This window comes from Papio anubis, chromosome X (genome assembly GCF_008728515.1).
Source record: "Papio anubis isolate 15944 chromosome X, Panubis1.0, whole genome shotgun sequence".
In the NCBI taxonomy this organism is placed as follows: domain Eukaryota; kingdom Metazoa; phylum Chordata; class Mammalia; order Primates; family Cercopithecidae; genus Papio; species Papio anubis.
Window position 1 is genome coordinate 110,362,190 of NC_044996.1, and position 17,523 is coordinate 110,379,712.

At 36.4% G+C, this 17,523-nt stretch overlaps 1 protein-coding gene across 1 annotated transcript in view; it reads right to left on the reverse strand.

Annotated features, from left to right (window-relative positions):
• Nucleotides 1–1,160, reverse strand: part of LOC100998623 (protein FAM47B) — a 42,170-nt gene extending 41,010 nt beyond the window's left edge. The window contains 1 exon segment of the mRNA XM_031660601.1: nt 1,085–1,160. Within this exon segment, the coding sequence (XP_031516461.1) occupies nt 1,085–1,160 (76 nt within the window).
• Between the last annotated feature and the right edge of the window lie 16,363 nt (nt 1,161–17,523).

Below are 17,523 nucleotides of genomic sequence, written 5' to 3' on the forward strand. Positions count from 1 at the left end.
CCTGTTTGCATTTCTCCTAATGGCCCATTCTTGTTACAAAATGCTCACTTTTATTGATTATCTTAATAAATGATGAAAAGAATTGCTACTTTTTGGCATTTTTGAGAATTTAAACTATGCTGATTTGCAGACAACTCTGCAAGAGACCCTTTTGGGATACATGTGTAAGGCAAGTCCTTGAAACCAAGACAGTAAACACATTCCCAATCTATGCAAATATGTTGATCCTGGGTTATAATAACAGTGGCTGATTAATGTTGTTCCAGTCAGATATTTCTTTACCCAGTAGTATTGGTTGAGCGTTGGGCTATTATAATTCTCAAAGACAGAGTATCAGGTCCCTAACTCCCATGGAGGTGTTAATTCTTTGGATTATTCTCTGTTGCAGAAATAATAAAGTTGCCTTCAAAATCCAAAGTCTAGTTCTACTGTGTTAATATTCTCTATCTAACATAAGGACTGAGAGCATCTTAGCAAAAAACTCTCTCCTTTGACCAAAACTTTAGCCAAGCTCCTCTGAATCTCCTGCTTGATTATCCTGGACCTTGGGCTTCCCTCCCTGTCCTTACAGAATCCAGTTTGAGCAAGAATTCCACTAAGAATGTTTAGGGAAAATCCCCCACCCTTGGTATCTGACCACACTTCTTAACATCTTATAACTCTGGTCTGTCTTCAGCAATGATCTTATCAAGTTAGTTTAGCCAGAAACCCCTTATTCTTGATATTTTATCTTAGAAATTTTTCATCCACTGATCCACCACCCTGTTCATTGGTTATTATATACCTCCAATTGTCCTTGTTGGGCTTTGAATAAAGTCTGCCTTACTATCTTTAAAAAGTGTCACGAATATTTTTTCTTTAACAATCTATAATGTTAAATTAGAAAATTACAGATATAATCCTGAGTTTTAAAAACATATTAGTATCATACTGCCTTTTACTATCTTAGGCAGTTATAGAGAAACTGTAAATGAATCAGTGCAATGGAGAGTGAATTCCTGCCCATCTCCAAGACTAGAAATTGAATTTCATTGGCATGGTATGCTATTGGAAAATGAAGACATCCACAAGAAACCATGCTTACCCTGACTGTGCATCTTTACTAGGCCAACAAACACAGTTGTGTTGGATTCCAGGGAGATGAGGTCTACATCATTCATAATGTGAAGATGAGCTTATTCCCACAAACACATATGTTCTTAATCTGTTCTCTACCAAACAACTAGGAGTATAAAATAAAATATGACTAATTGGGTTGATTTTAGTACTAAATTGTCCATGGAAGTCAGAGATTTGCTTAACTTTATCACTGACAATGTACTTTAGATTTTTGCCACGAGTTTTATTCTCTCATGACTCAATACAACAGGGCTAAATTTTTTGTTAAGACAGGAAGAGTATATAATAAAAGTAAATAATAGGGAAGGGCAGCACACTTTAGATGAAAAATGAGCAATGCTGACTTAGGAATCTGTAATTCTTTTGAAACTTGTTCAGATTTGAATGCTATTATCCCATGAACTGGGAGCATTCTGTCCCTGCTAGGGTTACCCCAGGATATTTTTCATAGTTTATAGCCTTGTAAATTCTCAGCTACTCCTAAACACTTTGTAGAGAAATGGTGTTAATTTCTTTCCTAACACTTCATGTTATTCTGTGAAGACCAAGTGCTCCTAATACTTGTCACTCAATGCTGTCCTTGACAGGTGGCTCAAATCTTTGAACTACTGAAGATTATCTATTTTTGCACACATAAGTGACTCAAATTTCCTGACTCATGGTAAATAGCTTTCTATTTTTTTATTCTCACTTGTTGGAGGGAGTACACCATTTTTAAAAATATCTTAGTATTTTAATAACTTTGTAACTTGTAATACAAACCTACTACATTTGAATAATTTTATCTCAAATAATAAACAATATTTAAGAGTGATACGAAATTAATGTACAAAAGGAAAGTACCTTTTTTATCAGTTTTAGGAGAAATGGCCAATTTTGGCATTGGAGCATGTTTATGAGAAATAATAAATATGTTAACATCCTGGTATAGAATTCTAAATTAGATCCACCATAATATATTTAAAAGTATATGTAGGTTTATTTTTTGGATATGGAACAGAAGATGGGTGGGTGGAGATATGTGGGAGCTAAGGAGCACAGAGAACATACTTTATTATTCATTTTGGTTCAGTGGAGAAAAATTACTAAAGGAGCTGGGCTACAGCCAGCAGAATCAGCAACAATTCCTTGTGATAAGGATTCAGTGCTGTATGGGAATTCATATTCTTGGGACTGTATGTTGAAACAATGGAATTTCAACATCAAGGAAGGTTACCACTTAGCTGAGATTTGTGGTTATATTATTTCCCAATATAAAAAATGTTTTTGATGAAATTCTAAATGGCTCACATAATGGTTTATTTTAATCCTATAAGGAAGAACTAATGCCCCATACATAATTTTTTACTTATGGAAACAAAATATCCAAAATATTGGATCACTTGAGTGAATGTAGTATCAATGGCAAATTTAGATGAAAATACGGAAGATTAAATTTTGAGCCAAGGAATTATGAGTGTGAATTGGGAAATTGATGAGAACAGAGATGTTTTTGGAAATTCAAATAATTTTATTAGTGGCATATAATTAATGCAAGCTGTATATAAGCTAAACAGACAAATGGCATGCTTATTTAAAAATTAGAGAGTTGTTAATTCATAAACTTTTAATCGGGCTTCTGTCTTCATCAGTAGCTTTATTATTTTGGGGGGCATTCTATTTAATTAATCAATCTGGCCAATCGCAGAGTAGATGGGTTATCACAGATAACCATAGACTACTGCAAAATTAACTATGTAACAGCTCTTATTGCAGCTACTGTATTGAATTGGGTTTGTTTGCTAGAGCACAATAATGCAATCTTTGATACATGGTTTGCAACTATTGATCTAATAATGCATTATTTTCTATGTCATTCCATAAGAAGGATCAGAAGCAGTTTGCATTCATATGGTTGGAATAAACAATACTATACATTCATAGTATTGCTTCTATTAACATACATTAATGAGTATACTATTTAATATGTATTACTTCATCTATTATAACTAGTCCAGTCTCTTATAGAATCCAGTTCCTTAACTAGAAGCTAAATCAATTCAAGTGACTAAAGTGTGGCTATTTCTAGAAATGTTAAATTACTAAAAAATAAAAGAATAAATATGTGCACTGAGAGCTAATATATTTAATGCCGTGATGCTACCCAAAGAAATTGTTGTCAATCAAGGTAGAAGCCCACAGTAAAAGAAATTCTACAGGATTGGAAGGAAATTCTTTGATACATTTTCAGTCTAATGGGTTGCTATGTCTAAAGCCTTTAGGCAAAGACCTCTTATACAACAGATACAAAATCAAGAAAAGGTTTAAAGATTATATTATAGATGCAAAAATCTGGCAACTAACTTCATATTGTACCTAGATTAACATCACAGGTGAAATGGAACAATTTACATCTAAACTAAAAGAAAACACAACCTGGCTATCTAACGTAGATAGATGAAGTTGTTTGGACGTGTTTTCTTGGTCATGCCTCAGAAGTATTTGACCATATGTCCAGAGTGCCCTTCAGACTTTTCTATATATTTCTAATTTTTGACTTAAAGTCTGTTTATCTGATATAAATATAGCTACTCCTGCTCATTTTTGGTTTCGTTTCATGTGGAATATCTTTTTCCATCCCTTCATTGTCAGTTTATACGTATTAAGTGAGTTCCTTGTAGGCAGCATGTAGTTGGGTCATGTTTTCTTTAATTCATTCAGCATATCTGTCTCTTTTAAGTGAGGAATTTAAATCATTTATATTCCAGGTTATTACTGATAGGTGAGGGCTTACTCCTGTCATTTTGTTAATTGATTTCTGGTTGTTTTGTACATCCTCTGTTCCTTTCTTCCTCTCTTAATGTTTATAATTGAGGTTTGTTGGTTTTCTGTAGTGCTAAAGTTTGATTCTTTTATCTTTCTCCTTTGTGTATATACTCTAGCATGAGTTTTATACTTTTACTTGTTTTCATGATAGTGATTATTGTCATTTTGCTTCCAGAATAGGATTCCCTTGAGCATTTCTTGTAAGGCCAGTATACTAGTGACGAATTATCTCAGCTTTTGCACATTTGGAAAATACTTTTTTTCTCCATAATTTCTGAAGTATAGCTTTTCTGGGTATAGTATTCTTGACTGCAATTTACTTTTTCTTTCAGCATGTTGAATATATCATCCCAGAGATGAACATTTTAAGCTAATTTTACCATGAAAATTCACCTCTTCAAAAATAATTATATGAGAAATAAATATTAATAAAAGGAATCGTCTCTATGTGTCATATAACAGGACTTATAAAAATGACTCAAACTAAGTCATATATTAACAAGAACTAGGGAAATCAGTAAAGCCAACAAGGTAAAGAAGGCCAAATTACCTTAAGGGTGGGTAGATATCAAGAGAGAAATGAAGAAGATTGAATTGTATACAGGGTAAACAATATAGAAACAGAAAAATGCATTATTAGGGAATGGTGAATAGTTGAGTCTGGCAGGATCACAGGGCTCTTCTACCAATGTAGCATGGACAATTCTCTTTTGGAGAATTTTGACAATCAGCTGAAATAATATGGACACACATTTTTTGTGTATTTGACTTTTTTTTTAACAAATAAGGGAAAACGTTACTGTGGTATTTCAGAAAGACAAATCTGAAAGTATAAAAAATTAATTGAAGGCCAGCTGCAGTGGCTCACACCTGTAATCCCAGCACTTTGGGAGGCCAAGGCAGGCAGATCACTTGAGGTCAGGAGTTTGTGACCAGCCTGGCCAACGTGGTGAAACCCTGTCTCTACTAAAACTACAAAAATTAGCTGGGCGTGGTGGTGCACCTCTGTAATCTCAGCTACTCAGGAGGCCTAGGCAGGATAATTGTTTGAACCCAGGAGATGGAGTCTGCAGTGAGCTGAGCTCGTGCCAATGCACTCCAGCCTGGGCAACAGAGTGAGACTCCATCTCAAATAATAATAATAATAATAATAATAATAGTAATAATAGGAAATAGGAGACTCTAGATAACATTAAGAAAATATTTGAATGACTTCTGTATTAATTAATAAGGCTTAGGCCTTGGGGATGGCATTGCCCATAGAACAACCATTGTGAAAGATTATGAGAAGGGAAAATTGTTAGGACTTGATGAACTACTGTTGGGGGTGGAGAAAAGAAAAGTCAGAACAACAGAGTTTCAGGATATGGTGACTTGGAGATCAAAGTAATTTTAAGAGTGAAACAGAAATTCCAGAAAAGAACTTGATTGCTTTTATATGACATGCTGACCTTTAGCCAAGGTAATTCTTGCAGTCTGTAAGGCAACACATCTTTACAGTAGTAAAGATTTTTAAAAATAAAAACATTAAAAAATAAAAACTTGTTAATTCTTGGTGTTATAGTTTTCTCTGTAATTTTCTGACACTTTTCATTTTTAAGACAAAAGGCGGGCAGCGGTGGCTCAAGCCTGTAATCCCAGCACTTTGGGGAGGCGAGGCGAGGCCGGATCCGCGAGGTCAGGAGATCAAGACCATCTGGCTAACACAGTGGAAACCCGATCTCTACTAAAATACAAAAACTAGCCGGTGAGGTGGTGGGCGCCTGTAGTCAGCAGCTACTCGGGGAGGCGAGACAGAATGGCAGTAAACCTGGGGCCAGACTTGCAGTGAGCTGAGATCCGACCACTCCAGCCTGGGCTATAAATGAGACTCCGTCTCAAAAAAAAAATAAGTAAAGGCAAAATAAGGGCAAATAAGTGTGTTAATAAATAAGAGCTCCAGGATAAATAGGTTAGCTTATTTTTAGTTTGGGAAAAGAATGTAGGTGGACAAGAGGAAACTATCATTTATTATATAAAAATCAAAAAGATAGAAGATGTTAGTCAGAGAGGAAAGAATTGATTGGACATCATCAAAGGCAGTTAGATAACATGGAATCTGGGGAGCTAGAAGCTTCGAAAGTAAATTGGAAGTCTTGCCCTGGGATGAGGGGTTGGCCTTAAAATTACAGAATCGTATAGAGACAATGAAGAACGAAGGTGTTTAGATAGACAATTTTCTAATTATATGTACTCAGTCTTTCAACTAGTTTGTAGATGTAGTCATCTATCAAGAGTAAGATGCTTATTAAATTATACCACTGAGGAGTGTGTAAAAAGTCTGAAGTGGCTTCGGTGATCATAGTAGAAATTCACCAAGAGGTTTTATTATTATTATTATTATTATTATTATTACTATTATTATTATTGAAGAGCAGTGAAAGAGCACGTGGGGTTAGAAAACATTAATTTGTAATGGATTTTCAAGGCAAATAATTAGAATTTTCTTCAGATCAACTCTTGATAGCAAAAGCTTGATAACTGGTATGGCAGATGTGGTAGTTCAGAGTGTGGAAGTTTCTATGTGAGAAAGAAAATAAGAGCCCTGGCTTGGCACCGTGACTCACGTCTGTAATCCCAGCACTTTGGGAGGCCGAGGCAGGTGGATCACCTGAGGTCAGGAGTTCGAGACCAGCCTGGCCAACATGGTTAAACCCCGTCTCTACTAAACATACAAAGATTAGCCAGTCATGGTGGTGCATGCCTGTAGTTCCAGCTACTTGGGAGGCTGAGGCAGAAGAATGGCTTGAATCCCGGAGGTGAAGGTTGCAGTGGGTGGAGATCACACCACTGCACTCCAGCCTGGGTGACAGAGCTAGACTCCATCTCAAAGATCAAAACAAACAAAACAAAACAAAACAAAAAGAAGGAGAAGAAAAGAAAAGGAAAGGAAAAAAGAAAAGAAAAGAAAAGAAACCAAGAGCCCTAAGACTTGATAGCTGATAGTTGGCCTTATTGCTGCAAGATAGGCTACAGTAAATTCATGCTGAACATAATTTCATAAAACATCAACATTGGCTGAGAATTCTCTGTGACTGTGATAAAACAAGACAAAAACAACAATACTCTATGATACCACTGCAACAAAAATTTAAACAGCACAACATAAACAAAACCTCTGTGCAACCACAAAAAGGACCAAATATTCTTCTCTCTCTGCTAACTTAATCGACTTCTGCTTCTGAAACGACCTGGTTGTATAGAGTAACACCTGAGGTTTGTTGTCTCATTTCCACGGAGAACAAGGATGCAGATTCACAAAGAATGAGGTTGAGAATGGAAGTTTAATAGGCGAAAGAAAGAGAATAGCTCTCTGCCGCAGAGAGAGGTCCTGGAAAAATGGGTTACCAGATCTGTGGTGAAATGCAGAGGGTTTTATAGATGAGCTGGTGGGGAGGTGCTGTCTGGTCTACATAGGGCACGAAAAACTGGTTGGACCAGTTGTGCCATTTGCATAGGAAGTGTAAATGACTGCCCCCTGCTAATTTTTTTTATGCAGGCAGGTTATCTGCCTGAGCTGCTCCATGTTGCCCATTTCTTTATTACTGTACACGTGGTAACAAAAAAAGGGAAGATGGAGCCTCCATGTTGGACATGCCTGGCCCCCAGGTAACCCTTTTCTATTGGCGCAGCTGCCAGCACTCCCCCATGCAATTTTCCAGTTTTCTTATCTGTATTTGCAGCTTGATTTTTCAGGCTGCTCATTGTTAAAAAAGAAATGATTTTTGGGGTTGCTTTTTGCTAGAAAAGAAATTCTGCCAAGAACCTTTGCCCTACTATCTGCCTAAATAATTTCTTTCTATCTCCTGTATTACTTATTCCCCAGTGGTGATTCTAGCCCTGCTTAGTTTCTTCTGCCGCCCAGAAAAAAAGTGTTCTTGCTTTTTGCAACATACACTTCGGAACATTCACTTCCTGAACTCCTGTTTGAAGTGTCTCACTGTTCTTCATGGTTTAGTCTTTCTTGTTGCTACAGTAAACTCAACTTTGTTGACTATACGTATTTCTGGCAGTCCCCTATTGAAAGGCATCAAGATAAAGCACAAAACTTGGCATTTTCATCATTAACACACCTACTCATGGGACCAAAGCTTGGAAGGCACAAGTAAAAAGGAGCTGTTGGATTGATAGATGGAAGGAACAGAGAGAAGGCCCTCACAACAATGGTGGAGAACAGGTTTAGCATGTAAGATACAGAAGACAAGGAACATAAAAGAAGACAGACTTCAAAATGGTGATGACAATTTGTACTGAGCCCCTACTATTTATTGTGCAAAACACAGCTTCTTAATTTCAGTAAGCTCTAGTACTCTAATTAAAGACTAATTTTTTTATAAAGATGGAGCTTAAAGAAAGTTCTTTTTTTCTCAGTGTGAATAATCATTTGCACATCAATTCAGATTCACAGAATATTTTCAAAACACAAGAGTGCTGCAGTGTTCCCTCCCTTTCTCCAATGATATGATAGAGAAAAAAAGGAGAATATTTCCGACTCTAAGAGGGGAGCTGAAAGAACACTGTCTTTCCTCTCTTGCAAGGTAATGTAATTCAAATTAAATGAAAATTCATTTATTTTGTCATCTGGAGACCACCTCAATCACCAACTTGGTCAATGGAGAAAAATTATCACTAAATACTCAATCTTGTTTAAACTTAGTCCAATAATATTGAGAAGCATCTTTCAGAGATGCAGATTATCAGGATAAAATATTTGGACTCTCAGCAAGCCTCCACTTGCCCCTGCTTCTTACCTCAAGGTGGTCTCGTGTTATTTTGAGAGAGGGATAATAAGATCACCTTGACATGAAAAGGGACCAAAGTCCTCCAAAGTGATGCCCTCTATTTTTCTGGTCTCTCACAATGTTCTTTGTAAGCATGGACACAGTTAACCTTGCTAGTAGTCATGGCTGAAGCCTGTTATTGGGTCAGTTAGTGATCTGGTCCCTTTTGGGTTGGTTTGTATGATTGGTCCTCACCTCAGTCTCCACTGGCTCCAGGTTGCTGATTGCAATTGATCCCCCATCATATCTATTGGCTTGACAGCTACAGGGTTCCTTTTGACAGGTCAGCCAGATCCTGACTGAATACCTGTGCCGTATACGAATTGGGGTTGCTTCAGGAAAGGAAACTTCAGGGCTTCCATCTGTCAGATCCCATCATAGTGCCAAGTTCCTAGAATCTCATTCAAGGTTGGTAGGAGGGTTGGTAGGAGAGGGGCAGCCCAAGAAGTAAACCTTTTCTAGATCTCTCAAAGAGCCTCCTTCTCAGACGTTAATGTTATCCTTATTTATCAGAGGTAGCTCCTTCCTATACTCTGCAGCCACAAGTGGGGAAATTGGTGACTGCTTCTTTCGTTCTCTCTCTCCCTCCTTTCCTTCTTTCTTCTAGTCATTTTCTAGACAGAAACAGGCAGTATTTCTCTATACCCTCCCTATGCGCTATTTGCATCATGCCATTGGGAAGTAAGCTTAAGAGTGTAAAGTCCTATGTGGGTGGGATAAGGAATATTTATAAACTGAATTCGTATGGAAAACACTTATTAAAGACAATTCTGGACCTGCAAGTCTGCCACCTTGTGGCACAATCTAATTTAAAATATTATTAACTATTACCTAGGTCTTCTGTAACCAATTATAATTACTTCTTAGGTAGATGGATGCCTAGGAAAAACTAAATTGTAGTTTAAAGAGAAAGTAAGAAAGAAACAAGCTAATCTGTTAGTTCAGGGAGAACTGATTGATAGTATAATTGAAGTTGTGTTAATGGTGTCAATTCATGACAGCAAAACAGCAACCGGAAAGGGCACTAGGGTTTATGACATTGTGTGTCTTGACATATTGTTTTGGATCTGAGCGTTTGGGGTGGCGGTAGAGGTTCTCTAATTGTTTTTCTTTTGCTAGAGGGACATTTGGTTACTAACACAGAGAGAGAGCACCATATGAAAGTTATACATTTCACACAATTTACTTTCTCTTTCAAGGTCAATAAACACAACAAATGGTGAAATATTTATTTATTTATTAAAAATTTGTAGTCTGTAGCCCTCTCACTAAATGATCCTATTTTTTTCAATCTACAATATGATTCACGTGCTCTAGAACTGTTCTAACTATTCTAGAACTATGAGGGTAATGCTAGGCATAAAATGGGAGCATCTCCCTAATCAGAAGAGGGAAGTGAATATTTTAATGTCTATTTAAAATGAGTTAAGGTCTGTAAAAAAATGCTAACATAACACAAAATATATTATTAAATATATTTACACACTAAATATCCCCTAGTGTTGTACAAATACTAAATCTTAACCAAAACTGGATTGCTTTCTATGATACTTAAATTCTGCTTTTCCTACTTCATGAATTATTTTAAAGGCAATTTTCACCAGCAGGTGACTGTAAAGTGCTGATATATATATATATATATATATATATATATATATATATATATAGATATATAATTTATATATATATATATAAAATTTATTTTATTATTTATTTATTTATTTTTGAGACAGGGTCTCACTCTGTCACTTAGGCTGGAGTGCAGTGGCCTGGTCTCAGCTCATTGCCAGCTCCGCCTCCTGGGTTCATGCCGTTCTCCTGCCTCAGCCTCCTGAGTAGCTGGGACTACAGGCACCCGCCACCATTTTTTGTATTTTTAATAGAGACAGGGTTTCGCCATGTTAGCTAGGATGGTCTCGATCTCCTGACCTCGTGATCCACCCACCTTGGCCTCCCAAAGTTCTGGGATTACAGACTTGAGCCACCGCGCCCGGCAAGTGCTGATATTTTTAACCCTCTGTAAATACATTCAAAGTTTAAACACAGTAGAGAAATTTCTCCTCTGTTGGAAATCTCACATAGCTACACTGAGGAAAAGAAGTTGAGTTGTTTTTCAAATTGTACATACTAATTTAACTAAATATATTATATACCATACCTAGGATGTCAACGGATTTTAAAATTGGTAGTTCAAAGGTTAAAAGTCACTCATGTCTAATAAAATATTAAATTTTGGCGTAGCAAAGGATAATGATTTGATACCAGTTCAGTGGTCAAGTTATATTCATTTAGAAATGACTGATTTTATACATACATGCCACAAGGTAGTACTGATTTAGCAAAATGTGCTTCATTTCCATTAAACAAATTTACATGCACATGCATACAAACAACCTCCAAAATCTTCAGTATATTCTATCATAGATATCACTATAAAACACTGTAAATATTATCATCTTAATAATTCTCATTGCTTCTCTAACTGTAGAAATATTTTGAGTTTTGCCTTGACTGAGGACAAGATTTTATTATGGAATGTTTTCAAGGCCTCACATTCCAAAGGACAGGAAATGCTATTTTAGGCGATAATTTGTAAGAACCTTGGTCCTATAGAGGCAAGACTTATAAAAGCCAGTCCTTTGATTCTCTCCAGTGATCTCATGTGCCTGTGGTAAAAACAACTTAAAAAAAAGTTTACAACTGTTTCATGAATAAATTGCTCTTTTGATTTGACCCAACTCAACCAGATAGATCACCAGCTGAATGGAATCTAAATCTAAAATAGTTTATGAGGTACTGCTGTTGACTGATACATAAAGGCAAAAAAACATGAGGAATATATTTTACTTTGTTGAGTAAACTAAGGGTATTAGGACGACTACGATTGTCCAGAAGCCATAATCAATGCACCTGTTATATTCAGAGGAGCATTAAAATTTTAGATTATTATTAGCAACAAAGAGTGAAAGCTAACATTAATTAATCTCAGCACAGCACTTTGTCCCCTTAAGCATAAAGAAATAGACAGAATTTGGCAATGCTGCATAGCTTTGGGGACGGAATACAGTGACAGAAAGATATAGAGTTCCAGGTCATTGTGGTGAATGCTTGGTGGTGATGTTAATGGTGATGATAGTCACAGGCTTAGTGGAGTGCATGCCACTGAAGGGTGGGGACACAGAGAGGGAAAGGTAGCCATCTGAAACAAACAATAATCAACATCAAAGAGCAAGATATATGAAATGTTTTGAAAGCACGCCCACAAATTCTTTGAAACCTTCTTTAATAGCTGAAGTCAAATTCCCCTCATTTTGAACATAGGCTGGCCTTGGTTACTAGCTTCTAAGTAATAAAATGTGGCTAGAATGATGCTGCATCACCTCTGAGACTAGGTTTGAAGAGGCATAGAGTTTCCCCCTGGCTCGCTCTCTCTCAGGATATTCACCCTTGGAACCAACGCCACATGAGAAGGACCCCTTGTAGGTGTTCCAGTCAATACCCTTTGTTGAGATCTCAGTTTACAGCTGGAATTACCTGCCAACCATGTATAAGCAGAAATTCTCACAGATGACTTTAGTCCCTGTCACTGTCAAACTGCATGAAATACTTGAAGCAAGAACTGCCCCACTGAGTACAGTCAGCACCCAAAACCATGAAGAGATGATAGCAATAATAATAATAAATGACTGGTGTTTTACTTTGTTAAGTATTGGAAGAGTTTTATGCAGTAATAAACAACTGAAACAGTGGGACATTTCCAAAACTAGTGGTCCTGAGAGGTGGCTTGTGTGGACATTCCTGCTGAGGTTAACATGCTATTCTCCAGGGATTAAAGCAATTCTTAAATCTCCATCAGAGATGCTGAAATGCAATTCACATAAGGCAATATATGATGGCGAGTAATAGTGACATGCTTTGTATGATATCTCCTTAATATGAAATGATTTGTATATAACCTACAAAATGGGGAGCTAAAGAGTTATAATTATTCCATTTGTGTCCAGCCCTGTCCAAGGGAAAGTGTGACTTGACCATCTGCCATGAGAATTCCAGGTACTTTGGCACTCTTGCACTAGAGGTAGGGGATATCTGAGTACAATAATCTAATGGAACTAATAACTTAATCATTTCTGTTTATTTCATTATATATTTATACCTCATGTTGTTTCAGAAAAGATTTGAGGAAGCTTAAAAATATATATCTTTTTGGAAAGAGAGCATAAATTGAAAATGTGACAAATTTGGCTCTCATTCCAATTTTTCTTTCTTCTTCTTCTTCTTCTTTTTTTTTTTTTTTTTTTTTGATGGAGTCTTGCTCTGTTGCCAAGCCTGGAGTGCAGTGGCATGATCCCAGCTCACTAGAGCCTCTGCTTCCCAGGTTCCAGTGATTCTCCTGTCTCAGCCTCCCAAGTAGGTGGGATTACAGGTGCCCACCATAACGTGCCTGGCTAATTTTTTGTATTTTTAGTAGACATGGGGTTTCACCATGTTGGCCAGGCTGGTCTTGAACTCCTGACCTCAAGTGATCCTCCTGCCTCAGCCTCCTCAAATACTGGGATTACAGGTGTGAGCCACCGTGCCTGGCCTGGCTCTAATTTTTTTAATATCCAAAATACAATGAGACATATTGACAATTACATAATTCACAGGGTTCATAAAATTCAACAAAACAGTTGCTTAGGAGTATACTTATTCCTAAAATAAAAAGTGAAATAGAATTACTTTTCATTCTGGGCAGGGTCAAAAGAAGAGGTTATGATGTGTTGTAAATGAACAACATCTTTTAAATTACTACATAGGCAAGATCCGGAATAGTTATTTTTCCTGTCATTCTCTTACTTTCTCACAGTTTAAATTAAATAAGTAATACATTTTACTAAAAATAAGAAAACAACAGGAAAGCATATAAATTAAAAGATGAGAAAATATCCCTTTATTTTTGCCCCTACCCCCATCACCAAATTTGAAATGTCCCTTCATCAAACAAACCATTTTAGACTCTATTTAATTTCTTAGATTTGTTTATTCTTGCCATGACACCACACAGTTTATCAAGATTGTTTCTCAGACTATTCTTCAATAAGGCTGACAGTAAAAGCATTTCTGTATGTATGAATATCAGAGAAGGAGGCAATATAATATGATCTAAGTACCAGATCTTCTGTTATGACAATCTAAGAATTCATTTTTTAATGTCTGGAAAAGAATATGCAGCACATCTCATTCAAACAGCTCTTCTGAAATACTTTTTAAATCAATTGCACTGGCAAAAATACTGAATGATAGAGAGCATGAGATGATTTTTTCTAGTAATTGTCTAAAATGTAGCTATTAAGTATTCAATATTAGTTCAGAGTCGTAGGTCTTAGAAGTAGCAATTTAGGGGTATAGGTTTAACACATTTTGGTGAAACTGTAATATGAATTCATCTGGAAGAGAGGGATAATCATCTTCTCTGAGGAGAGTTGGGTGGCATCAGGACAAACCTACCTGGAGAGCAAAGTTTCCTTCCATAACTTATTTGAATAGAAGGCAATTCATAAAGGATTGAGTGACCAAGGCCCCAGGGTTTTGCCCCTTGGTTCCAGCCATTTAAATGTTAGCATTACCTTCATTTGATTACTCTCCTACAGAAAAAGAAGAAACACATCATTTGTTATGAGTATCTGTTGACAATCTTATTTTTCAGTTCAAATTATTTCATCAACATTTTATGTATCAATGTTTTCATCCATGATTTGAAGGAATGTGTTCATAACCTAGTACCTAATTACGTCTGACCAAGTGAATAGAATCAAGTGATTAAAAATATGTTGTCTGAGTCCATTCATCCCTTCATACAACAAATATTAACTGTTTAATATTTTATTTAATATTTAACTGGCATTGTATTGATGTACTGACATTGTCTTGGATGCTGGGGTTAAAATATTTAGCAAGAGAGACATATCAGGTTTTTCTGGTCTTCTGGATTACTTTTTCTGTTTGGAAATAGAAACAATATACAAATAAGTGTGATATTTCAGATGATAAGCATTATGATTGGGTTGTGTCTGTGGAAAATAATCTTTGGACTTGAAACTGTAAGACTAAAGACAAGAGGAAATGAATATAAACACTGTAACCTAGTTTTGATAAAGTCATTTCCCATTAGAATATAGGTTACTGATTCTGAAGTTGGCACACAGATATACTTGGATTGAACAAAAAAATAAATGGATGGCAGCTGTGAATCAGGTTTCTAACTGTTGAGTAGAATGGTACAGATAAACGAGGGGTAAATAAACCCTTTGATACTGAATTAGAATTGGAGACCAGTGTAAACTCATTTTTATCTTAGTCTAACACAGTTGGATACATACAGAAGTAATTTTAGATAGGTGTGTATGCATGGCTTATTAAGCATACATATCTTTCTTAGCTCTGTTCACTGAGAGGGCTTATAAGCAAGTATACCTCTGTAGCAATAATCAAGCACTCAGGTCTTAATTTGTAATACCATCCTCCAATCAAAGGAATCAGGGCTTCTTGGAGAAATGGCTGGGGCAGAGAATATACAAGATGAGCCTGGAACATCTAATAGTACCAGAAAGTATTGCAGTGTTACAACAAAAACGATGAAGTCATGTCAAAGATACACAGGAGCCAACCTGAAAATGTTCCCAGTGGGCAAAGCTAGAGCAAATTGAGCAACAAAAACAACAACAACAAAAACATTGTAATGGATCATAATACAAAATATTATACATATATATATGAGTCCATATGAAAATAAATAAATCATCAAAAAAGTAAATACATGAGGGAGAGGGGAGAAATCTGTGATACAGAAAAACAATTTATATACTCACATCTCGTGGAATTGGAGCTTAACACTCCACCTTTTGAGTGTAGACTGCACTTAATGACTTTCTTCCAGAGGGAACTATCACGGGAGGCAGGGGAGTAACTTTACAGTGAGAAACCTAACAAACACCAGCTCCATCCCAGTGACGCAGGTTAGCTTCATCAGTGATGCTATCATGTGGATAGCATGTACCCTTGATACGATGTAATAAGTATGGCACTTCCCATCTCTAGTCTTCCTCCCAAAACTCCATAACCTCAGTTTAACCATGAGAAAAATTTCAGACAAACCTAAATTGAGGGACATTTGACAAATTACTTCACCAGTCATTCTTAAAATTGGCAAGATCATTGAAAATAAGAAATATATAAGAAACTATCAGAGTCCAGAGGAGGCTAAAAAAACATGGTGATTAAACATAATGTGGTATCCTGATTGTGATCTTTATTTTTTAAAATTAGGTATAAACTAGTGAAATCCAAATACAATGTGGAGTTTAGTTAATAGTAATATACTAATGTTTGGTTTTCTATCATATGAAATATAGTAATGTAAGATGTTAAAATAGAGGTAACTTGATATGATATATAGGAGCTCTTTGAAATGTCTTTGCAACTTTACTGTAAATCTAAAGCAATTCTAAAATTAAAAGTTTATTTAAATTAAAAAATCTGGGCTTTGTGATAATAGAGTGAGGATCAGAGTGAGTTGGTTACTTTAGACTGGAGGTAAGTGGGGGAAAGTTTTTCTGAAGGTATGGCGCTTGAACTGAGGCAGAGCCAGGGATGCAAAGACCTGGAAGAAGGGCATTCCTGGTAGAAGGACTAGCAAATGCAAAAGCTTGAGGCAGGAATGAGCCTGTGATTTTTAAGGAGTAGCAAAAAGACCAATGTGGCTGAGACCATAATATGTGAGTAGAGAAACAGGTGATAAATGAGAGCAAAGAAGAAATAAAGGAAGTAGAATATCTAGGGCTTTTCAGGTTGTATGTCTGTCTCTCATATTGGACTAGTAATTGCCTCACCATAGAGCATGTGGCATCATTTTCTGCTCCAACTCTATGATATTGAGTAATAAATACAGTATGTTTTTAGTAACTGAATTCAAAATTGAGGGAAAAAACATGGACCCAATGGTGTACAGAAAAATGTTTAACCATTGATTTGCTAGATGACAAGCCCAGATTTGTAGATGGCCAATTGTCTTGATGTGCGTAATCTCACCATGATCAATTTCAAGCTACCAATGTGATACTACTAAAGGAGGCATTGGGAAGAGGTGTACACAATAAACTCTCAAGAGCTAGTAGAGCTCCAGCACATCACTGTGAAGACACCACATAGGATCTCTCTGAACAAAACTCAGCACAGTTTTCAGGTGGCTATGATTCCACCTAATTATTCAATCACAAACACATATTTTCCCAACTTTTTCAAAAGGACATATGAGAGGCATTATTAAATGTCTTCAATTACAAGTCAAAGTTACCCATGAAAAGAAAATCCAATAGATAAGTACTTACTTTGGTTTGTTCTTGGTGAACTAATTTTGGCTCCCCCAGATCACCAATTCCCATTCATAATACCCACCCACAAATCATCTCACCAGAATCATTTACTAAGGTTTTCTGGGTATTAATTTTGATAGTTTAAGTAGCTGGTTGGAATCTCCATCCTAAGGTCCTGGAGTAGGGCCAGCATGCTAATATTGGAAAAGTTTTTTGGAATTGAGCACTTCTTTCCTGGACGCATCAGACAATGAGGGAGAGCAACATAATAAAGCAGCTGCTCTATGTCCTGATGAATCAAGAAAATGGAGGGAACCAGGGTTGAAGGAACAGCATGAGGATGCATGGAAAGGGAACAAATCCAAGAAACTGTTCTAGCAGAAGCAGACAAGAACCTATCGTTTTTCACGAGTCTTTTGGAGAAG